The sequence below is a fragment of the Chaetura pelagica genome, unplaced genomic scaffold (assembly GCF_000747805.2).
Source record: "Chaetura pelagica isolate M959 unplaced genomic scaffold, ChaPel_1.0 scaffold420, whole genome shotgun sequence".
Classification (NCBI taxonomy): Eukaryota; Metazoa; Chordata; class Aves; order Apodiformes; family Apodidae; genus Chaetura; species Chaetura pelagica.
Genome location: NW_009951919.1, coordinates 1,140,089 through 1,149,793, shown reverse-complemented (window position 1 = coordinate 1,149,793; position 9,705 = coordinate 1,140,089). Strand labels below are relative to the sequence as shown.

At 40.4% G+C, this 9,705-nt stretch overlaps 2 protein-coding genes across 2 annotated transcripts in view; one reads left to right on the top strand and one right to left on the bottom strand.

Moving 5' to 3' along the window:
• Positions 1 to 9,705, top strand: part of HNRNPAB (heterogeneous nuclear ribonucleoprotein A/B) — a 22,670-nt gene that overhangs the window by 5,315 nt on the left and 7,650 nt on the right. The window lies entirely within an intron of this gene.
• Positions 1,208 to 8,403, bottom strand: PHYKPL (5-phosphohydroxy-L-lysine phospho-lyase). The gene is made up of 12 exons (XM_009995247.1): positions 8,277 to 8,403; positions 7,283 to 7,442; positions 6,588 to 6,662; positions 5,681 to 5,768; positions 5,472 to 5,588; positions 5,168 to 5,250; positions 4,653 to 4,878; positions 4,256 to 4,410; positions 3,646 to 3,735; positions 3,305 to 3,435; positions 2,819 to 2,875; positions 1,208 to 1,353 (listed from the first exon to the last, which is right to left on the bottom strand). Exons 1-11 carry the CDS (start codon positions 8,329 to 8,331, stop codon positions 2,823 to 2,825), a joined length of 1,233 nt encoding a protein of 410 aa, XP_009993549.1. The 5' UTR covers positions 8,332 to 8,403; the 3' UTR covers positions 1,208 to 1,353; positions 2,819 to 2,822.

Below are 9,705 nucleotides of genomic sequence, written 5' to 3'. Positions count from 1 at the left end.
CTCTTTCTTATAATAAATTATATTCAAACAAATGGGAACCAGAAGTGGAATGAAACCAAGTAACTAAGATAAGACAAACAGCTGCCACTAGTGATCTTTTCATTTTTTTACCAAGAGATACAGCTATTCCTGCAGGTACTATAATATGCTGCTCCCTGCTGGCTGTCCTTGAAATGAAAAAACTTACTGTAAACTAGAAGCCTGTAAGGCTCTTCTGGGGTTAAGTGGAAAGCTTGAGTACAAAAAAGGTGCAGCAGAGTCTAAACCTGATAGTTGACATGACAAATTTACAGCTGGAGTGTGTAACCTAATGCCCAGCTTATTTGCAAATGAAATTGCAGACTGCTGAAACAAATGAGTACAGTATTTAAAAGTATTACTGTCTCAAGATTAAAAAGCTTTACTGCCTCCTTTTACCTGTTTTCTTGACAAGTAAGGAGTAGCACAGTATTTTTCTAGCAAACAGTTTGCCCCCCCAAACAGGGAATTTGCATAGTATGAGGCCCATAGTGCTGTTGTACTTCTGGGGAGTGTGCTGATAGTCAGCTGGCTGTTAAGTTGGTGTTTCTGGATGTAGGTTCTTGGGTGATGTGGCCTTAAGGAGAATTTGAGGATGCTGGTACTTAAATGCAGAGCTGACACTTTCCCTTTCTTTGCATTAAAGTTTTGTGATACAAAGAGCATGTAATCAGCTGGTAAAAGCAAGGGCTTGTACTCAAGATTGTTGCTTAGGACTGCAATATACTCTTAATGTACTAATCCTACTTGGATGGTTCCTGAGGACAGAACATTTTTAAGAACCAGTTTGGGAACCATGGCCCTCAGCTGTCTGGTCCTCATACATTTGATGTTGTAAAAACAGGACTGGAGTTTTTGACCTAACCTGGTCGCTGAGACTGGCTGAATATAGTGTTACTAGGGCCCTTGTTATGAAACTGGCTACTGAAACTGGTCAGAGGAGCCTGGGGAGGGAGGGACTGGGTGTGCTGGCAGCTAGAATGGTGTTTGCATAGGTAGCGATAGATAGAAAAGGAGAGAACCCATTGGCTCATCTTAATTTTCAAAAAGTCAATCTGAAAGAGCATGAACTTAGAAAATACAGTTTATTGTAGCTACTAGAAATGTATTCCTTTATAATTGGATTCAGATATGCTGTTTAAATAAAAGCCAATTTCACACTTCTGCCAGAGTTGAAACAAGCTCATGTAAGATTTATTTCTTCTAAAGCTTTTTACTAATAACAAAATCAAAGGTAACTTATCTGGTCAAAGACATGCTAGGATGAAGATTAAATGTTCATTACTATAGTAGAATAATGTTTCTTAGTAGTAGATCTTGAGCATTGTTTGAAACCTATGGAAAGAAAATAATGTTATGGGTTGTTTTTTGTAAAAGCATCATTAAAAGGAATTACTTCATTGCCTCATTTTCGCTTACATTATATGTAAGTGTCACACTATTATTACTGTAATTGGTATGAGGCTTTTTGCATTCTTGGTTTCCTGTAGAAAATAAAGGCATTTTTCTTAGTTCAGTTTGTAGACAAGCACGTTAAGTCATTAGGCCTCTAAGTTTAACTGGCACTGTTGAGTAATCCTTCTGTTCTCAATAAGAAGTACGAACAGCTGTATGTCTTTCCATTAATTTGTTAAATAAAATGTTAACACATTTTTCTTGTGCCTGCTATACTAATATTGCACTGAACTGAAAGCACGTTTCTCCTTAGCTCAGGGCCATAGCACTGTGACTATAAGATGTTGGTTGGGCCACCAATGATTACAATTATTATATTAGAACATTTCTGTGCAGGTCCCTAGAGTTTTACTGGACAGTTGGTAATGGAAAACCTGGTTGTCTTTAGTTAGAGTAGGTTGAAGAAGTACTAACTGTACCAAAGGGTGGTGTTCACAACTGAGGTGTTAACTCCAAGTGTACACTGTGCTCCAAGTGGGTGGCAGAATGAGTTGCAGCTAGATGTTCTCTATAAGCAAGCTGTGGAGGGACCCTCAACAGATAAGATTTGCAAGGCTTGAAAGACCTACAAGGACCTCCTCTTAGTGATGGTCACCAATTTCTGTATATTTTCTGTATATTATTCTATATATTTTGAGTATAGGGGTGAACTGATGGTCAAGCATGAGAAGAGCCATGAACCTGAAATGATCCTACAAAGTAGTAAACATGCACAAGAGAACAGAAGGCAATACTATTTCCAAGTCATATATTAATAAAGCAGGAACTGTAGTAGGAAAATTACTGTTCATATCTGTTCATAAAGCTGTTAGCATTAGTTGGAGGTTCCTAAAGGATGGCATGCAGAGCATACAGTGCTCCTGCCCTTCAGGGCAGTTAAGGGAAGACGTGCAGAGCAGTAGTAGCACCTAACTAGACACTATGCAGCTGTGACAGCTTCTGTCTGGAGACTTGAGGCACTGGGCAGCTCATAGAAAAGCTATGTTTTTTGTCTTGATGTGCATGTTGTTTATGTGGCAAGGGTTAAACTCAGTCACTCTTAAAGCTTCCCACACAAGCACAGCATGCTGTAGTGGTAAGCATTCCTGGGACATGTTCAACCTAGCTTGCAAACAACTGGAATACATAGTGATACTAGAAGTGTCAGACTGACAGAAAGCTGTGAATGCCAGATGCACACAAGTCTTGTCCGTGCTTCTAGATTGCCAGAAATTCCTGCAAACTAATTGAAAGTAAAAGCATCTCTGAGGAAACTTGGTCTTGCTCTATTGCCAGTGACAGTGCTTGTGAAGTTATGTTAGGAACCCTGGCTTTTAAATAGTAAAGGGCAAATATAGATAAATACCTGCTCAGGTAGAAGGAGTGGATGTTTTCTGATGGGTCACACATTCTTTTTCCATATCTGGAGAGAGAATAAACAAGAACTTAGCAGACTCAGGACTCTGAGACAAGTTTTTACATTAACTTGGTTAATACTGAGTGTGCAGAAGTTGTATAAAAAGCTAAGTGGCAAATGCACACAGATGGTGGCTTTTCAAGAATGAAACTTATTTCACTTTTTCAAGAATAAAACTTTACCCATTCCCCTTGTTCGGGTGGGGAAACACTTCAACCTCTGCCAGAGCTGAGTTATTTTAAGTAATGTGCATCTGTGGAGTAAATAGTTTTGTTACAGAACTTTAAACAGAATAATTTGGAAGTGAAGTCTAAACATTAAGAATTTTCCTATGTGCTCGTCATCTACCATCATGGATTTATATTCTTCAGAAAAGCAGTCTCAGCATTGACTTGAAGGCAACCTTCTATATAGGGCAGTTTTGATCTGTACTACCTGTTAGTAGCTTGTCAATTGTGTCCACAACAAATTTTGCATCCTCCATGCTGAAGCACATTGGGGGCTTGAATTTAAGCACATTTCTTCCTGGCCCATCTGTACTCAGTAGAATATATTCTTCCTTAAGTCTGCAAAGTGCAATAACAAAGAATTGTTTACCTTTGCATGTAGTTTAGAAAAACTTGAAAGCACCAGCAGCCAGACTGTCCAGACAGTGCCTTTCTGCACTGTTGTTTCTTTTCTGCTAGGTTGCTAAGTATTAAAAACTGAGTCACAAGGTTACTTTGTAGTTGTGTGCTTGCTCCCACTCTGAGGAACTAGCCAGTTGTCCCTTGTACCTTGTTATTAGATGCTCTGCTTCTGCTGTTGCTGGAGTCCTTTCTGTTTGATCCTTGATTAAGTCCACACCAATGAATAAGCCAGAACCCCTTTAGAAGAAATAAAACCAGTCAATCTGTATCAGAGGAAGGAACTACAAATGAACTAAAATGACATCAGGGTTTTATAAGACCAAACCTTTACATCATGAGAATTACCTGATGTGATAAAGAATCACCTGGCTAGTGATAGGAAAGTACTGCTGTTCTGAAGAAATGCAGTAATACAGTGCAGGCCTCTCTGCTCAGAATGGCTGTGCTGGACCTGGTGTTGAGCATATTTTTCCATCCAGCTTGTTAATTTTGTTCTTTTTACACTTCTAAGTATGGGCTTAAACAGGAAAGTGAATTACTTTAGCAACTAATAAAGCCATAAAGCAGTACAGGCCTAGAGTGACTAAGTATACTAGGCTTTTGGTAAGCTCAACTTCCTGTTAATCTAATGTATAGCAGGCAGTGGATTTTTGCTGAAAACACATATAATGGATTTCTTAAAACCTTATCAGTTGGATTGAGTTGTTTGACTGAAGCAAACAAAAAGCAGCTAGAGCTGTAAATAAAGCACTGATACCTGACATCCCCAATGATTGGATGCTTGATTTTCTGCTCCTTGAGTAGCTTCATCAAGAAGTTTCCTACGTCTGTGGCATGTGCCTGAAGCTGTTCCTTCTCAATCACATCTAACACAGCTAACCCAATTGCACAGGAAACAGGGTTTCCTCCAAACTGAATTTAGGAAAAGAACACACAAGGAAAGGGAAGAAAGATATGGTTTTGTCACTGAAAGTGTAGCCTCAGTGGTATAATGATGATACTGCTGTTTATATTAGAGGGACTAAATAGTTAAATACTGGAAAGACAATTATTATAAACTAACTGTGTGGGTGATAAACATTCAGTAATCATGCAGCATTTTTATTAATATTTAGACACATAGTGATGGAAAGTTTAGTCAACTTTTTACTTACTGTATTAAAATACTCTACTCCTGTGGCTGCAAATGCTTCTGCAATTTCTCTTGTTGTTGCCACACAGGCAATAGGGTGCCCATTTCCTATTGGTTTTCCCATAGTGACAATATCAGGTATGAAATCATCTCCTTGGAGCTGGAATGCCCAGAAGTGCTTGCCAACCCTACCAAAGCCAACCTGAATTTCATCAGCAATAAATACACCTCCTGCCTTGTGCACATGCCTGTAACATAACAGTTTTCATTAGCTCTTAAGAGGAAACAGAACATCATAATTACTGTTTAAGAACATGCAGAAAGCATTACTCTGCAAACTTTCAGGAAATAAACTTGCAAAGCCCTATATTCTACATTATGTGTTTAAAAGCAGATCTTTGCTATATGAAGTTTACATTCTAACATGAAGGTAGAGGCCATTTCCTGCCTATCAAGCTACAGCAGGCAGAGAAATTCTCTTATCATCTATATTTAGCAAGTATGTTAAATTTAAAAAGATAGTGAATGACTGCTTACCCTGCAACCTTCTGAAAATAGCCTGCTGGTGGAATGATTTGACCACCCACACTTGGCAAAGATTCAACAAAAAACGCAGCAATCTGAAACATATGTAGCATTTTATGTTTTGAACAATACAATAAGTTGTGGAAATTGTGCTAAGCAGTCAGTAAGCTCTTTGTCATTACCTGGTTCTTGCATGATTATGTGATCCTTGCTTTTTGACAAGACCACACCACTTAGCTCAGTAATCCTGAATGGCATTGACAGGCAGCCATGCTTATTTCTAAGGGAAGACAAATGGATGAGGAAATCACTGTACCTTTCTGCCTCTCTTCTGTGCTTGCTCGATGATATTTTTCACTTCATTAGCATAGGCAGTTGCTGAATCTTCATGGTCTTCTCTATAAAGTCCTCTGTATGTGTCTGGAACAGGAGCCTATGTAAAGGAACAGCATCCTGTAGTCAATATAGTGAGTAAAGCTTCATTAAATGTAGAAGTAGTTGATAGTTACAGGCTGAGGTACATACCACATGGACCCATTCCTTTTGTCCTTCTAGATTTCTGAATTTGTACGGGCTTATGTCGATCAGGGATGTCAGGTGTCCATGGTAAGCACTTAAAAAAACAATTGGGAGAACTAAGAAGTAATTCCCTCAGTATGAAGAGTTCTTTAGAATTAGCATTTCTGGTAGCTAGAATTGTAGCTGGGCTCTGTCACCTGGTGGGAATATGATCTGAGAAAAGCTCTGTGATTTCTATCAATCAGCCTGGCAGTACTTTGATTTTTTTGCACATCTGAATATAGGGGATGCAGAGGGACAGTTTTCATTGTCACTGGTTTGCTGGGGCCAGTGCCTAGAATTGCAGCAGTATCACAGGAGTGCAGAACAATTGGAAGGGATGTCTGGCCTACTTAGGAATATCTTCCAGCAAGGGAGGTTCCAGTCTCTCTGGGCGTCCTGTTCTAATATTTGACCACCTTAATGGTGGAAGAGTTTTCTCTGTGTCTTAACAGAATTCCTCAGGTTTCAACTTGTGTCCATTGTCTTTTTCCTGTCACCATGCATCTTCAGACCTAGCTCCATCTTTCCTGCTCCTTCCCATTAGACAGTTGGTGTTACAGTAAGATCTCTCTCTAGCTGTCTTTAACAGCTGAACAAACCCAGCTTTCCTAACCTCAGAGGGCTGTACCCATCATGGCAGGCCTCTGCTGAACTCCTGCCAGTGTGTCAACAGCTGTTGCTTTCTTACTGGAGAGCCCAGCTTGGACACAGTTCTCTGGGCTGGGCTCATAAATAGTCAACAGAACAAAAAATTACTTTCCTGAACTTCCTGGTTATAATCTTTCTACTACAACAGGTTTTCAGAAGTGCTCTAACCAAAGACCAAAATTGAGCCTTCTAACCCTAGTGAATAAATCACTAATATACTTACTGGTCTATAACTATAACATCTTCATGTTTTGTGAACTGTCGTGCCAACCTTAGGGCAAGGTCATTAGCTTCAGATCTGCAATTAAAAAAAAAATTGAGAAGTGTTTCATTGTAGATGTCTTGAATTTTTTGAAATTCTGACCTCCCTTGCAATGCTGTTTGACTGCAGAGAACAGACAGAACTTGATGCTGGTTACTCAGATCCCTTTGTAACCAGCATTCATTAGGTCGGACTGTTCACCAGAACAGAATCTCTCTTAAAAAACTTGAGTACAGAAATGACTTTTTTTAAACTGGTTTGCTTGGGAACACAATCCCTGCCCCGAGCAGTAATATGCATTGTTAGATTTAATTTTGATAATGGAAGTAATTCCCAGTTCAGAAGACAACTCGGACCAGAAACTAAAACAGTAACTACCGAGATTAATATTTTGTAGTCAAAAGGCCTTACAAACAGAATAAAACCTTAAATAAAGCACTAGTTTATTTTCCTGATAGCTTACTAAACGTGAGCTTCAGAGTCACTGGAGTTCTAAAAAGGGCCACAGTTTCTTAAAAAATAAAAATCCCAAACGATGTTTTGGTCAGTGTCTGGTCATCCACACCAGGTCATGCATTTGGCTGTTGCTAATCATGCATTTTAGTTGTCTCTACATAACTAGGGAAAACAGCATCAATTCTTATAGGTTAACTTACCCAGAATTCAAAAAATAAAAGATGCATAACTTCTCAGGTAGCGTTTTTGAAAGTCTCTCTGCATAATCAACCAGGTTGTCATGAAGATAACGAGAGTTTGTGTTTAGCAATTGGTTTTGTTCATGGGCTGCTTGTACAACGTCCGGGTGACAATGTCCAACTGCAAGAGAGGGTGGAGAGTCGTTTGAGAGTGCTTCCAGATTACAGTGTTCATTAACACACATACTGACTTAGCTCTTGGGTTTTTCAACTCACACAGAGTTGTTCCCACTGATGTTCATATTTTACCAGTGGGACATTAACCATACTGACAGCAAAAGCCAGTGTTGCTCAGTACATCTTAAAAGCTTTCACTTAAAACCTTTTTTGCTCAGAAAGTTTGAAATTGCCTCTCTGTATTTTATGGCTTGTAGTTGAACACTGGAAATTGATATGCTAAATCAGTGTCTATTATAGTATTTGGAGTTGGACATTTGAATAATTTAGGAAGGGCTTTGGATAGAATCAAAGAATTCCTAGCCCTGTCTGGGTGCTAGTGACAGCACTGACTGTTTAGAAATATTTCAAATATGGTGAGAAAGAAGCAGCTCCTTGATAACACACTCGTAAGTCACCACACTGAGCAGTGGTGCTGTAACAGTATCCTTAGAAAAAAAACTGTTACAAAAAGAACAAATGGCCAAGCCATTTGCTAGCCTTGCAGTTAGATGTTTTCCTTGAGCTTTCATGGAAAAAAAAATAATCTGTAAATTTCAGATAAGTCTGTTTCTATCAAGACAGAACAGAAGGCAAGTCTGGAAAGCAGATCAGCACACACAGAAACTCAAACGTGAGCCACAATTTCCCAAGCTATAGGCTTTAGAGAGGTTACTTCCACTTTTCCAATTAGACCTCCCCTCCTCCCAAACACCGTACTAGCAGTAGTTAAAAGTACAGATTGTTCCTTGTTCTGCTTAGAAAAACATGGTATCAAATAACCTGACTTTTAACTTACCATGAGCAACGTTGTTTATGCAGTCAAGGTATTGTCTTCCATGCTCATCATACATGTACTGGCCTTTTGCCTGTACGATCTTCACAGGGTCTTCAGGAAAGAACAGCTTGCAGGAAGAGCTAGGGCAGGCATCAGGAAACAAATCTTAGTGAGTTTTAAAAGTTAACATAGTTTATTCTGCTGGTAATGTTTATCCGTTGAGTCAGCTGAGCAAAAGACATTTCCCTGAATTGCCACACATGCCAGCATCCTGCTTCTGGCCCCTAAACCAAACCCTGGAATGGGAACAAGAACAGGCCTTGTACTCTAAATCAAATCAATTTCTTACAGACATTGCAGGGAATAAACAGGCTCCAGAACTGAAAATTCTTCCCTAGGAAATTAGCCACAGCAGGTAGGACTTCCCTCTGTAGTTTCATCCAGTTCTAACTGTGGCTCCGTACTCCTCTGTGCTGTCTCCCCTCTGTGTTCTTGAAGCCCTCTTTGGTGGCTCCTACCTTTTGATAATTTTGATTATATTTTTGCTGTTATTGCTAAGATCCTGATTTTCTAGGGAGTGGTGCAGGTAGTTGTTACATCTGTATAGATCTTCACTAGCCTTAGCTGAAACTTCGAGTCTGGCTGGGTCTACAAGGTTGGGTCTGCTTCAGTGCCTTTGCTTTGTTTCACTTTTTGAACAAATCGCCCATCAAGTAGAATGGAAACACATTGTCTGCTTCAATAGCAGTTTCAGAGATTGGATGCTGAAGGGCAATACCAAACTTCCATGCTTGGTTTAGTAAAATATTGCCTATACAAAAATGAAATAATTCGACCATACATACAGACTCATTGTCAAATGAACAAAAACGATGGTAAAACAAGAAACTGATTCACTACTTTCCCCTACAGAAATCCTGTATTTTCTGTACGACCTGGTAGTAGAACAGTGAAATAACCAGAATTTTCTTAAACTTACCCCGACTGTTTAGGAGATGCAAAGAAAGCACTTAAAAGAGGCTGGATCTTTTGTCAGTTGAAGCAACACAAGTAATTGGAAGCTTGGAATTGTTTTGTACTTCCTGTGTCAAACCGGGCAGAGACACGTTGTTCATTGTGTCGCGTTTGTGGTGCGATAGAAAGTTTCTGCAGGGCTGCGGTACCGGGTCCGCGGGACCCTCTGCCCGGGGGGGGCGGGTTCAGCTCCACAAGCGCTTTCTAAGCGGTTGGAAGCGCGAACAGGCCGGTTTCGCGCAGGTTTTACGCTTTGGCTTTGCATCCCCCTTCCTAAGAAAGGCTCATTGCGGTTAACGACGCAGGGAGGGCTTTGCTCGCCCCGCGGTGCTGCGGGTTCCAGCCCCGCGCGGCCCGGGCTGGGCGCTGCGGGGGGACGGGGCGGCCACGTCGGCGGGGCGGGAGGGCTGCGCCTCCCGCGGGACTCACCCGATCA